The 15,237-nt window shown below is 38.5% G+C and overlaps 1 protein-coding gene across 1 annotated transcript; it reads right to left on the bottom strand.

Moving 5' to 3' along the window:
* Positions 1-4,860: 4,860 nt before the first annotated feature.
* On the bottom strand, positions 4,861-14,195 carry pnkd (PNKD metallo-beta-lactamase domain containing). Its single transcript, XM_084725424.1, has 9 exons — positions 14,023-14,195; positions 13,330-13,445; positions 12,819-12,931; positions 11,436-11,494; positions 11,054-11,146; positions 10,324-10,487; positions 8,756-8,842; positions 8,450-8,565; positions 4,861-5,945 (listed from the first exon to the last, which is right to left on the bottom strand). Exons 1-9 carry the CDS (start codon positions 14,178-14,180, stop codon positions 5,772-5,774), a joined length of 1,080 nt encoding a protein of 359 aa, XP_084581550.1. The 5' UTR covers positions 14,181-14,195; the 3' UTR covers positions 4,861-5,771.
* Between the last annotated feature and the right edge of the window lie 1,042 nt (positions 14,196-15,237).

The following is a 15,237-nucleotide window of genomic DNA, read 5'->3' as shown; positions in this document are numbered from 1 at the left end:
TCTCTGACTGGTTATTTGGCATGTAGAGGCAACAGACCTTTCTTCACAGCATCAGTGTAGGTTTTATTGTATTTTATTTTATTTTTAATGCAGCTCCTTTTTAATAAGTTCAGATCATACCAACAGTGTGTAATGCTGCAGTCAAAGCAAAATGTGTCTACTTTGAAGAATCTGAATCAAAGGGCAAAAAACTTGGGTCTACAATAAAATATTAAAAGACTCACACACAATGTTTTCTGTACCTGCAATTAAAGGTTTCATAACAAGGTTGTTATTAAATCTTTGATTGCAAGTGCAGAAGACTGTGTGAGCATCTTTATATATTCCTAAAAAACAACAACACATTTGGCCTTGTTTTCACTTTTTTCCTTACAAATAATTCCATATTTTATAGTTTTGATGTCTCCAGAATTAATCTACAACATCAAAAGATAATAAAGAAAAATAAAGAACAAACAGACAAGATGTGTCCAAACTTAACTTACTTGTGTTGAAAATGCTTTGGTAACAGTTGAAAGAGTTTATACAACATTACCCTATCAGGAGCCAAATGTAGGGCCAGTGGGCGGTAATCTGAGGCAACCCAAAATGAAAAAAGAAAATATTAATTAAATGTCATTGTTATTATTAGTTTAATAAGGAGACAGAACTATCATTTGAAGTATGCAGTTGAATTAAAGACAAGCTAAAACAAAATAAAAAGTCATATGAATAGCTTAACACACCTTTTTTTATGGCAGCCATTCTAACATGAAATAGTGGGATAAACACAGGTGTTACCAATGAAATTAATTAAGGTCCTGTTCCATTTATTGTAGTTAAAACCTTTCCTAATGATCCAACATGCCAAATAGCAGCACCCTGTATTCTGTTTGACCTGAATGGAACAGAGCCTGTCTGCTCTATTTCATGTAAAAATGGCTGCTGTGAATAAGCTTTAACAATATTATTTAATTGTTATGTTCTCTGCTTTGAACACTACGGGAACAATCAAACAGAAAACCCTAATATCTACATCTCATTATGCTGGCATTTTGGATTTGGAAAATGATTCTCATGATTGCCTAAAGAAAAATTCAGCCGCGTGCAAACTGCACAGAAAGGCCCTGTCCCAGCCACAAACTGAAGAAAAGTCATTGTGTTCTAGAAGACATTCGTGTCCACAGGGTCACGGTATCTTCATGTGATAAGACATCAGAGATTTCAAGACATTTCCACACATTAGCCCTATGATAAAAGCCACCCTTTTGTCAAGTCAGTCCAATGTCAGTTTTATTTATTTATTAATTTTTGCACAGATTTGCTTAACATATCACAAGACCAATGTACAAGAGAAAATGGTCTTGTTTAATGTTTGCAATCTTCTCTCTCCCTGAGGCTGAGGGAGGTGCCCCAACTTCGGAAGACCTCCTGCATTGTCCCGGTGCCCAAAAAAGGATGCCCCAACGCCCCCAATGACTACGGGCCAGTTGCTCTGACGTCCCACGTCATGGTCTTTGAGAGACTGATCTTATAGCTCCTCAAGCCCCTGGTGATTGGCTCCCTGGACCCTCTGCAGTTTTCATGCCAGACAAACACTGGCATGGAAAATGCAATTATCTGCATGCTCCATAGAGTCTACACACATCTAGAGAGGCCACACAGCTCCATAAGAATTATGTTCTCTGACTTCTCGAGTGCATATCACTAGCTGAGAAGCTCTCAGTGATGCAGCTGGACCATGACCTGATGGCAGATGAAGCAAAAAGAGGCTCTTTACTCCTATCACCATCGGTGGATGCCTACAAGTTCCTGGGAGTACACATGAAGAATGGAGTGGACTAACAAGACTGAAGCCCTCTACAGGAAAGGACAGAGCAAGCTGTTCCTCCTGAGGAGGCTCAGGTCATTGAACGTGCGCACCAGTCTGAACCAGTCACAAGGGATGCCAGAAGAAGGCGAGCTCTGTAGTTGGGGTAGAACTGGACAATTTGGAGGTGGTTACAGAGCAGAAAACGAGGAGGACGAAGAGGAAGCTGGATGCTATTCTGGAGAACCCCTCCCACCTCCTCTGTGATGAACTAGCAAAGATGAAGAGCACTTCTATGTACTTTTTGACTGTTTCATACGTTTGATCTGTTATGTACTTTTTGATATCTTTCACATTTACAGTTTTACTATTTAGTATTTATATTATAGTTTGTATTTTCACTGTTATTCTATTCTTATTTTATTATTCTTGTACTTCTACTCTCTGAATGTTCCTTACCTGAGTTTCAGTCTTGTTGTTGCTGCTATGACACCTGAATTTCCCTCCAGGGATTGAGAAAGGTTTATCTTATCTTAATGACAACTGAATGCAGCCTAATAAAAACTCCAAAAGTATGTGATAAATTCCAAAATATTTGATTTACAAAAGTTGCATCTGGAATGGTTAGAAGTTTTGACTTGTTATGGTGGGAAAAGCACAGGTGTTACTAATAACATTAACGACTGCTCTGAACCGAAGCAGCCTAAATGGAATTTAGCCGTCATTATTTTTAGCACTTACACCTGTGATTTTACTACCATGACGTGTCAAAATGTCTTTGCTGAGAAACGCCTAAATGGAGGAATAATCATAAAATAAAATGGGAATAGTAACGGCCATCAACCTGGAAGACACAGAGCAGTAAATTGTACTTGGACTGAGTTTGTGTTAGTCAGGGCAGCAGTTTGTGGTTGTTTTAAAGGTTTTTATTCATTATTTTTTGAAGTACTGACAGCCTGTGAGTTTGAGGAGCTTCTGACTGTAGAAAATGCATCACAGGTTTTCAATAACTTTACAATGTTGGTAGGAAAAAAAACTGCATCGTCATTTTTTTTTCTTTTATTGCTTATGCTAAAATCATCAGTGTCCCTGTAATTTATAGAGAAGACTTAAAATGTGGTGCCCATTAGACACAACACACTGGTTTGTAATCCTACAGCTTGTTCTTACATTTTATTACACCGCTTTGTCGACAGAACGTTCAGTTCACCTTTTTTAATAGTGTATCTCTTGCATGTGCATAAAGTAGGTTATGCTCTTATTTGCGCTGAGGGAAGTTACAGCAGTGGGAAAAATAAGTCAGCTGTCAGTTTTGAACACTCATAAAGACAACAAATAACGCATACACAGCTCTAATGAAGCAGTTTACTTTCATATTTCCTCATTAAAACGTAACCTGAAGTAAAACAGTCTCCCATGTGGAGGTATTCATAACTCAAACATATGCAAATAAGATGCGAATCTGCATCAAACAAACAGAAAAACACTTTAGTCAACAATCACCAGGGGACAAGGTGCTTTGGTACGAGCCCTTCTGCAGGAGCAACGGAGGAATCTGAAGAGCGTTCAGATCTCCTCAAAGGTTTAAAGGTTTATTCCTTTGCTTTCTCACCCAACTTCACGTTAACGGGGGCCGCTTTACACGCCCTTAATAAAAACACATACAAAAAAGCAACAGAAATACGTGCATGGGAAGAAGACAGTTTATTATACTGAAAACATTTCAATCCCTTGTATTGCCACAGCATAATAAATCTACCAATATATTAAAAAATATCTACAATTTTGCGTTCAAAGATTCAAATTGGCTATAAAAACATTCCTTCTGAAAATTTAAAGTGAGTTCCAGTCAATGTCACATTGCATTCTCATTTTAGAAAGAAAATGAAAAGAGCTTTCATCACCATCTTAAACACATTTCAAACAAAAAGTCTAAACCGATTAAAAAACATGGCTGCAGATTTGTTTGATTCAATATCACTCTGATGTTTAACTGTCTCCATTACAACTGTTGGCAGTTATGAAAAATTCTACAAGCTAACACAAGGAATTGTCCCTTCAACAGCAATTCAGTCATGTATCATACATTACAATGCAGTAACAGTCAAATCCTTCACATGCTGCTGTTCACATTCACATAGTGCAACACGGTACGATTCCAAATGTGGAGCGTTGTGCTGAGAGGCACGAATGAGCAGCCTGGCGTCGCCAGAGCAAATGAAAACATGAGCTCACAGCAGATTCGTCTGGTTCCCAGGCTGACATTATTTGTTAGGTATGGGGATGATTCACCTCTAATATCTGGGAACTGCTCAGATTCAGATAAATTCACATTGGTTCACAAGTGAATTGTGAAAAAAAACTTCTTGGGGGGGGGAAAACTAAAAATTCCGAGACAAATCTCTTTTAAATCAAAACTAGAGATGCACCAATCCATTTTTTTTTCAGTTCCAATCCAACTCCAATAAATTTTTCCATGACGACGATGATGATTATTATTATCATTATTATTATTATTATTATTATCATCATTATTATCATAGTAGTCTCTGTAATGTAACTTGTGCAATGGCATACTTCAGCCATTGTGCAGCGCTTTAGGATTGTGGCTTGTAAATGTGCAGCAGACAGGCTGAGAGACAGCCCTCTTTGGTATAATTTCCCATGATGCATTGCTTAGAGTTTAAGTTTGCTATTTTATGTCCCATAATGAAAATGTTATTTGCTCAGAACAAAGTGTTTTTTGTCGGCAATTGTCATTTTTGCGCTGGTTTGTTGTTACACCATGAGGGAGGTGGCTAGTACATGTCTTCACTCTAGCTGTAGATGTGAGGGATACTCAACACGCAGGTGTGTGTTAAACACCTACAAGTTGATTATCCCACTTATACCATGGCCATTTGCCAACAATATGAAGTAAAGGCATTCAGATTTTTTTTTTTTTTGGTAAAGGTTTTGCACTGAAAATCAAAAGTTACGAAGCAAGAACTTACTGCTGTCATGACAAGAAATAATTCTAGTCCCTTTTACAACCAAGCGGTTAGTCACAGTATAACTCCTTCTCCATTTCTTTCTTCTCAGCGCTCAGTTCACACAGTTCAGAGTAGTATTTACAAACACAAAACACACGGCGTTGTGGAGTTTAGATCGGAATGCAGGTCGATGACACAAGTCCAATTCCTGATGTATGTCTTATGTCAATATCAGGCACCAATACCGATATTGGATCAGATCTGTCACATTGCTAATAAAAACAGAATTGGCTCTTAGATCCAGCAAACTAAGGTTCACATGAAAGGTTACTTTAAAGTGTTTTTCCTGATACACTGTGCTGACTTTAACACAAAGAATGACAGCAAAGTTTGTCATTTGTTAAATTAATGGTACCGTTATTGCTAAAAAATTATATATCAAAATCAAACATTCATGCTCAAATACTTAAGTCCAAAAATCACATGGAGAAGGTAATTTCACTTTAGCAGCACCATAAACCAGCATACCAAATACAGCCGGCATCAACGGCTTTTAAAACAATGTAGTGCTTGCCTTAAAACTAAACAGAGTACCTAACATGCTAAATTAAACCATGAGTCATCAAAAAAATCTGGTTGTACCTACTTGTAAAATCATAAAAATCTAGTCATGCGAATCTACTGTACTGTTGTCTATGTTATAGAGGCAATAAATGAGCATGATCCTGTCAATAAACACAAATTCAGCATAATACACAGTATATGGAGAGGTAATAGGCTTACTGACTCATGTTAGGATTGGTGTCATGTAATAATGACTATGCTCCTAGTGGTCTCTGGTACAGCCTGATGAAGGTCAAAATGCAACTTAATGCCCCTTTAAATTTACAAAACCTGTTTGTTTTAACAGATCGAGCCTATTATACAGTACCTCAGAGCAGATCACCGCTTTCGTACCCCTGTCCGGTTCGCTGCTATTTATCTAACTTCTCGTCGTAGTGTTCCCATTACTATCTCCTGTTGTAGAGGTCTTTGCGTTTTCGCAGCTCCTCCAGCACCCGGGCCCTGAACTGGGTCCAGTCTTCATCTTGGAATTGCTCGAGGCCCAGGGCCAGATGGAGCTCCGCAGAGTGGCTGCGCAGGAATGGATTGTACTGCCTCTCTTCCCCGATGGTGGAGGGACTCTGAAAATGAAACGCGGGTCAAAAAGCAGCCCTCCTCAAAAATTATGTGCATAAGTTTCTTTCTAGCGGCCACAACGGCATTCTTTTATTCGAAGAGCACAGACTTGAGGGTGACAAGTGAATTTTCCTGCCTGATGCATTTCTGCATCTCTGCCCTGCGTCAACTGCTGCAAAACGTATCCTCAACAACACCCTTTAGCTTTCCATTTTATGCATTTAGTTGAGCATAATCCAGAGTGATTGCAAATCTAGATGACAAAACCATGGATCACAGAAAAGAAAAGCACCTAAAACTGTGAGTTCAAGAGTTTAAGTGAATTTCAGCTATCATATTGTTCAATGTAAAGCTCTCTGAGCATCCACTCCTTCCTGCTAATGGATATCCAGCCACAGAAGCACTGTCAAAAAGCTAGCAAGGCTGAGGTAGCATCACAGCAAGCCAGATGAACCGATACACTTGTTAATCTGTTGTAAGAATTCACCAAATCCCAACATTAATGTGTAATAATCAGGGTGACAGGCTCTGCTGACAGCGGGCAGGTCACTGTAGGGAAGGCACAGGTGCAAATATTAAACTGAATGGTGGCTGACTTCCATTTAGGTGCTTCTGTTTCAGGGTCCTGCTATTGTTCGTGCTGGATCACTGTCACACTCTCATGGCTGACTGGGATGCTTGAATAGAACAGAGCCATTGTTAATGTTATTAGTAACATCTGTGCTTTTCATACTAAGACAATTCACAATGTCTGTTGTAATAAAAAGCCTATTACAACAGAGCCAAGTCAAACTGCACAGTTACGCCTTCAAATATTAACAACCACATAGTCTGGAAATTCATTCAACATCACCCAGCAATATCTGGAATTACATATTTAAGCCACTATGTTTAGGACTAATATTAGCAAGGACCTCATGTGACTAAAACGCTAAAACTGAGACACTCATCGCACTGCGGTTTACGGCGCCATTGTAGGTGGTGAGTTAAGAGATCTGACATTCTTCCACTTTTGGAATTAACCCATCTGTGGCACTGTCTCCACATGACGTGGCTCTGCTGCTCATCTGATCTTTTAAATCCTAACCATCGCCGAATAATCGAGCCATTGTTTTTCTTTTTGCAAACCAGTTCTTCGTCAAATTAGGTGCAGACCGATGCTCTGTCTCTTTCCATGCTGCAGGACGTGTGAGCGAGTCAGGCTGGGTTTGCACGCGTGGCGTAGGGAGAGGGGGGTCGGGGTTGTGTGGAGAGCGTGAGAGAGGAGAGCTGCAAACACCGGCTTGGCTTTATATCAATATAAATTGCATTGCTTCGTCATCTACCTCCTTTAAAAATATAATGACGTACTGTAAAAACTCAATATACTGCCCAGCCCTGTTTTAGGTGTTTGAAGCATCAGTTTATACAACTATCTTACAATCGTTAATATTTTAAGCTACTCTGCTAAAAGCAAAACTTTCTGTTTCTTAGCCTGCTCTTTTCTTTAGCGTACCCCTGATCTGCCAATCATGCTCACGTTCAAAAACAATCTAAGAGATTAAAATATGTCAAAAACTATTTCTGAGGAATCAGACCAGCCACATTTCATGTACCAAGTTTGCACACAATTCAGAGAAACAATTCAGATAATTATTCAGATATATTTACTATAATAAATCATAAAATGTCATCAGAAATTAAGGAACATGTTAAGTTGAAATCCTCCTTACTCTGACAGTAACACTACAGCCACGGTGTCCTCCTCTGAATCTGATTCCAGTCCAGAATAGCTGTTTCACGTTAATTAGTGTTCAAATTAATACTGAATGTTCCCTAAATGAGGAAGTCTCTGTTTGTGAGTCACAAGAGATCATTAATAATCTTTTAGAAGAAGTAGATATTTTTAACAGTTGAATTGCACGTGTATTTTTCAGAGCAGTGGATAATTGACGGCTGCAAACAGCTGATCAACTTCTAGGCCTCCTCATGACTTGTTATTGTCAAATTATAATGCCGTGCTTGTGTCTTTCTGCAGGGTTCTAGCAGTCTGCCTGAGCTTCCTTGAGTCTGTGAATTAAGGGGCATGGTTGCTTTAATCATAAATCTTATATTGAATAGAATTTCAGCCTATTTAATACGGATATATATTTGGACCGCAGGACTTATTTTTGGACGTACAAATTCCTCCTTTAATGAATTTTCTGTACAAAAGTTGAGGGAGGTGAAAATGTGTGAAACTGCCTGCAGTACCGTGCTGTACAGATGGCAGATAAAAACTCATCTAAATTCTGGATAGGCACTTCTCTCAACTGTGAACCTTTGCTCCGCTGCAGACTGTATCAGAGATGAGTCTTGACTGTGAGAGCCTGGAAGAGGAGGAAGTGAGAGGAGAGCGAGCACTCGGGCACTGACAACACGCACACTTTAGGCAGGTGATAAGCCCCTTCTTCCCAGGTGCTGGACGACGTGAGTGCTTTCTGGGACGGCGTGCTAGGGAGGCATAACAATGGTGATGTATCATTCTCACCGTGCACAGCTTCTGGCCTCGCTGCTGCAGCACCCACTGATATTTGTTTTCCCTGGCAGCGTTGCGTGGCTCAACCTCAGCAGCAAACAGCAGGTTGTCCTCTGCATACTCATGACCTGAGGGATAGCCAGGGGACACGAAAATCAAAAATCATGCCCACAGGCATCACCACACTTACATGCTTACAGCCTATAGAAGTCCCCATATAATCCTGTATAGTCTGTCTTCATAAGTATTGAAATCAAACCATTCAAACCACGTCACACAAACACTGACACACTCTGACAACTGAGAAGATTTTCCTACCAGGCCATAATAGAGTTTCATCACTTAAGGAGGAGACTGTGTCCAGAGATGACAGCATTGTTGTGGCATTGCCTTCAAACATCCTCCCTGAAAACAACAACAACAACAACAACTGGTTTTACTCACTTCAAGTCATTCTGAGTTCAAAACAGGATATATAAAAGTTTTCAAGGTGCTGAATCTGCATTTAGAAGGCCAGATTTCACCCTTTTTAGAGTCTGGAGTTCAATTTAAAACTTAAAATACAGAGTTTGAGTTTTAAATTGGCCAATTAAAGTTCAAGGGACAATTCGGTTGTGAGTTTGGTGTGAGTTACAGAGTTTTGGAGATACAGGCAGTAGTGATGTCTGTCTTCTCTCCAATATAATGGGACTACATGGCACTCGGCTTGTGGTGCTCAAAGCACCAAAAAAATACATCTGAAAACAAAAACCAGTGTCCCCTTCCAAAAATCATGACCTGGTTACACAAGATATCCACTTTGTTGTGAGCAGTTTCATCTAGGAACTACTTTAGAATCCACTGGACCAATGTAGTTCCTGCATGAACTATCTTGAGTAACCAGCTCATGATTTTTTTGGAGACAGATAGTGGTTCTTAATTCTTTAAATGTATTTTTGGTGCTTTGGGCACCACAATGTCTCATTATATTGGAGAAAAGGCAGACATCTCCACAGCTGATATCCCCAAAACTCGCAACAAAAAACCTACATGACTAAATTCCAGTACAAGGGGAAAGATATGCATTTTTGATTTGGGGGTGAACTGTCCCTTTGTCACTGTCACCAATTTCTGACTGATCAGAAGTCATGAAAGTTATTAATCCTTAATGTATTGTCTTGTCTGATATTATTGGCTGATACAGACCTATCACAACTACATCAGTCTATATCTGTATCTGTTGTTTGATATGGGCTGATAGGATTTTTCTTTTTATACAGACCATAATGAAGATGGTTTTTTAAATAGTTTTTATTTTTCAGTTATATAGGCAGCATTTTATGTAAATTTGAGCTCTTTTTCTTAATTCAAGTTTAATATATACATATTGTTGATTTTGTGTATTTTACGTCTAGTTATTCATAACTAATAAAAATACAGTTTAAAGTTTAATATATTTAGTATACATGAAGAGGCTGTGTTTAGTAAAACTGATACTACTGTAGTATTAACTCTGCAGCACACCAAAGACCACACAAAACAAGACCTCCAAAATTCATATTTAAGGCATTTAAAAAAGTTATAATTTTAATTAGAATAATTTTGTAGTCTTTATGATGTTTTAGAGAGCTCCTTTAATTAAATCTCTTGTGGGTAGATCTCTGCATGAAGTGATGCATTTCTTTTCACGGGCTGTTTCGAGAACATGATGACGCCTATTTAGCATTAGCAAACAGCCGATTCATTAACTCCTTTCAGTCATTCAGTGGCTCATTAGACGGTTACAAAGACCCACATTAGGTTTAGAATGATTGCACATCAAACGGACGCAAGACACAAGTCTCTCTTGTTCTGTATTTTGTGCATCTCTTCTGTGTTTTACATAAAATCTGGCTCCTGTAACTCACCACATCCAGAGAGGAACACCAGGTCACCGGAGAAGAGGCTGGAGGGGGTGCCGATCGCCCGGCCATCCAGGAGGTAGATCATGTGGCCAACTGTGTGTCCAGGAGTGAAGAGGGCCTTAAAGTGCATACGGCCAACTGTTACCGAGTCCTTGTGGGAGAGCGGGCTGGGAACGAAAAGAAAAGAAAAGAAAGTACTATTAAAAGAACTGTGTTACACAATCGCATGAAAGGAAACTCGACAATTTGTGGCTGATATAAATGGTGCATTAGCACATCCAGAACAGCTAGTTACCTAACAAGCAGAAAGGGCTAGTAAATTTCTACAATTATCGTCAATCAATTTATCCTAAACAAAGTTAATAAAAAACAAAACTGACATATCTAAAACACAAAATATGCCCCTTCACTGAAACAATTGTTTTGTTAAAGTACTTGCCAATCAAAATAAATGACAAACAACTTGTTTTCTGGTTTATGCAGTCAAATCTGTCATCATTTTGGAAAATGCACTCTGTTCCAGTGGTTTGTTGTCAGGCTTAAGATGACCTTCATGTTTGGGCCACAGGCCCCTCAGACATAACGGAACAGTTTATCATGCCATGATAATTTACCGTGAAGTCAGCTGCTATGAGTGTTGACAGAGGGAACAAGACAGGACTCAGTACAGTCAGACTAATGCTGTGTGAAGCAGTGTGAAGCAGTGTGCTGCACTGTGCGAGCCAGGACCTACTGTGTGAGGCCAGGAATGTTATCAGCTGCATTTCCATAAACTCTGCATGAGCTGTGAAGCCTTTTCAACCCTTTGTTTCCACCACTGTGATCCCTGTAAACGGAACAGAAAGCACAGGCTTGTCAGTGCTGTGGACACATTAGAAAATTGTGTATTTGTTTTGGCCTTAAATCTACACTTAGCCTTTTCAACCACATATTCTTTACTTGAGTCTGAACGGTTTTAAAATATGAGAGAATGTCTATAAATCTCATTTTCAAATGTATTCAAAATAATGTGAGCTTGTACACTTCGTAAAATCTCCTTATCTTTCTATACGTAAAACCTGAAAAACAAACAAGCCATTAAAATAATATCTACGTATAAAAACTATATAACTCACCAATGCTTGTGTGTACAGAGTATTGCTTCTAATGTCACTCCCTCTTCTTCAAGGACCGCCTGAAAAATTACAACTGTTGTTAAAAACCTTCAAGTAGACAGGGCAAATTATCGATATTATATCCATATTGTGATAAGACGCTAGATACTGTTATACTGAGATATGTCATAAGTGTTCTCTTTTCCTGTTTTTAAAGGCTGCATTTCAGAAAAGTGATGTAATTTTCTGAAATTACCAGACTGTTATCTCTCTTCTATTATTTGCCTTTTAGTCATTATACCCACATTACTGATTATTATTTAGGAAAAATATCATTGTGTTAATATTTTGTGAAAGCATGGACAACACGTCAGCAGCATTTTATTCAAATATTGTAATGGATGCTGCTGAGAATGTGTTTAGAGCCTGATCAGTGCAAAGTATCAATACTTTGCCAATACCATGTGTTTAAAACATACAATAGCCATTGTCCCATTAATAGTATTGAAAGTACTGAGACTATTTTAAAAAAGTAGCCGCTGACTTTTACTGTACCAGCACTATGTGCAGATTATTTATTTCTGAAAAAGATAACAAATTGTCTTATTTTGTGTGCCTAGGGTTATTTTTCTTTTTGGATGAGGTAGTGAAAAATTCACTTACAAAATGTGCTCATTCACTACAGCCACAGCTACTGGCAATCAGGGTGGGAGATTGAATTTCCAAAGTGTGTACCGACCACTGACAAACAAATGTTCAAATTCACCAGCCGCTCAGCAGTAAATCATTATTTTGTGTCTGATATCTACCAGCCGCTTTCATATATTACTGGCTTTTGACTGGTGCTAATTTCCCACCCTGGTGACAATCAATAGCTACAGCTGCAGTGAACAGAAAAGGTCATTTTCTGCTTGGTAACATACAGGGTTCAATGTTAATGTTTTTGTTTTATCACTTGCTTGGTCAGTCAAGTAGGTCAGAAGTCTACTTACCCAGAGTCAAATTTGATTTGCCCCCTGTACAAATTGTTTAATTCATTAGCAGTTATCATAAAACAACATACACTAAAGTTAATTGTTGGGTTTAATCTAGGGCTGTACAGTCTATAAATGTCAGAAAATAGTTTAAAAAAAAGCCAAACTCCAAGTTGATGTCTGAAGGTGATGTTAAACGTCTTGTTTTGTCAGTCTAAAACAAAAGATAATATAATAATAAAAAGAAGAAAAGTGGTACTTCTCCATATTTGAGATGCCAAAACCAATATTTTCTGCCATTTGTGCACAAAAAAATATTACTTGCCTGACATGCCCTGAGCATGCAGGCAATCCTTATTGTTGAGCCCTGCAAAGATCTGAAAACCCCTTACAGACAAAAAAAAAACACACACAAAAAAAAACCATTCACCTGCACGGTTTGAGGGTCTGCAGGGTCTACAACAACTGCAACACTAGAGGCTGTGTCAATCACAAGATAGCTGTAGTTGTCAGACAGTACCGAGATGGGAATGATTTTGATTCCTGTGGGCAGACAAAGATTACAAATAAGGTGCTGAGTACAACATTAAACTTTTTCAACTAGAATGGTAGAAGTAGACCTGTGGAATTAAATGGACAGTTCACCCTGAAATACAATTTATTCATCTAGACTGTTTTGGTGTAAATTTCCAGGTTTTGGAGAAATCAGCTGCATGATTTTGGGTGGAACTGTCCCTTCACAGCTATACTTATAATGTTCATAGTACATTTGAAATTAAAGCACATTTGCTCTAATGGTGATGGCAATTAAATAGGACATAATGCACCATGCTTCACCCAAACACAAGGACTTTTCTGTTTTTGAGACTGAACATACCCCCCCTCAAATAACCAGGAAACATAGAAGCAACACTGTATGAAGATGGGAAACTGCTCCGTACCATTGAACTCCATGGGCTGAGCTGTGGAATGACCAGCAGGGTAATGTTCTCGGGCTTTCCTCATTTGCCTCTTGTAGTACATGTAGCCAAGCCTGGTCCTGGTGTAGAGTGTGTACCTGGGAAACAGTTCAAAAGGCTAGCAAACACTGTGTCTGGTAGCAGGGGCTGATAATTAAACACAGGACTCCACCATGTAGTTACTACCTTTCAAAAGACAGGCAGGTCACGCCTACTCAAGTGAATTATCCTCCTCGAAATAAGTACACATTTAGCGTGGCCACAGTACTAATCTAGCTAACTACCTTAGTTAAAATGCTATTTCGATTCGTCAAAGATGAGTTAAAATATACAGCACCAATTATGAGATGTCTAGCTAACGTTAAATGGTTTGTATGTCACAACAATATATCCTAATACAAACTGGTCGTCAAAATCTAAGTTTGGGGTTCATATGTATGCCGAATAAAACTATCATAGCTATTATCGGTTTCGGGAAGGTTTAAGACCCTAATTTCAGGGAAGTACTTATGTCGACTGGCAAAGCAAGTTAAAATTAGACCATATTTGAATACAGTTTGGTGGGACGGCCTCTCTCTGAAGAAGAATGGCTAGTAGTTGCTCAGCTACGCTAACGAGAATCGCCGCGATAACAACAAAATCTTGTTTCATTACGGAAGGCCATATTGTACTCACGCGATTCGGAACAACGGCTTCTCCGTGCGAGCCATTATTTTGCTCAACAGTCTCCTCCAAAACACGAGTCCCGAGCGTCTGTAGCGAACACATAAAAATAAGAAACACAAGAAGGATGCGGTGCCCACCAGCGTTACCATCCAGTCAGGAAGCGCCATAGCCTCTGAGCGGAACGTGATGACGTGACACGTCAACCCCGGAAGCGAGGACATTAAAAAAACAAAACTATTATTTAAAGGAAAAATATTCCTTGAGGAAAGGGATTTTAATTAACCAGTCTATTAATTATTTAAACAAAACAATACAAATGAATACAATCCATGCAATTAATATAAAAGTATATTCAGTATTTACATCTAAATTCAGACTGATATTAAAAAGAAACTGCCTGTTTCCACAGACCTTTCAGATTGATAGTACACCACCTCAGAGTGGCTCTCACACAATTTCAGGGAAGTCTGATGTAGAATTTCAAAATTAAAGCCCTGAGAAAAGTCCAATATCCAGTGAAAAAGTATTTTATCAGATTGAATTAAAATGTTAAGCATTAGAAAATAAGACAACGCATTTGAAACACGACAAATAAAAGTAACTCATATCTAGAAAACCCGGTTTAAATGTACTTTTAAATATATACCAAACAAGAGAAAGACAAATGTCTGACATATTAGGTCACTGTGGATATAACACTTATCTACTCTAAAAGTATTTACTGTAGATATCTAATTGAAATAAACATGACAACACCATAATGCAACAGTTCCCAGTTACAAGTAAGGATCCTTAAAAGAAAAAAGAAGGGAAAAAAAATAATAATAATGTCGTATCACAGTAATATAAATTAAAAAATAGTCCATTACTTTTTTCTTTTTTTTTTCATTTTCAATGAAATATGACAATATGGATATGATAGCTAGATAGCTAGATCTAGATAGCTAGATAGATAGATGGCTGTTCTCCTGTAGCCCTTAACTCTGATTGGAGCGACTCCTGTTGCCTGCTATTTTCTGCATCTTATTCTGTAACTGGGACTTGAACTCCTTCCACTGGCTATTTAAATTTGTGAGTTCTGCCCGGTGAATTTCCACTTTTTGTATGAGGTAGTTCTCTTTGTCCCTCTTATCTTTTAAATCAGACTGAAGTGCCCTTATCTCTGATTGTAGTGACTCCTGTTGCCTAATTTTCTCAGCCCTTACATCTTCTAACTCCACTTTG

This window comes from Lutjanus erythropterus, chromosome 8 (genome assembly GCF_056507025.1).
Source record: "Lutjanus erythropterus isolate fLutEry1 chromosome 8, fLutEry1.hap2, whole genome shotgun sequence".
Classification (NCBI taxonomy): Eukaryota; Metazoa; Chordata; class Actinopteri; order Lutjaniformes; family Lutjanidae; genus Lutjanus; species Lutjanus erythropterus.
Note: the sequence above shows the minus strand (reverse complement) of the source record. Positions and strands in the feature narration are given on the sequence as shown.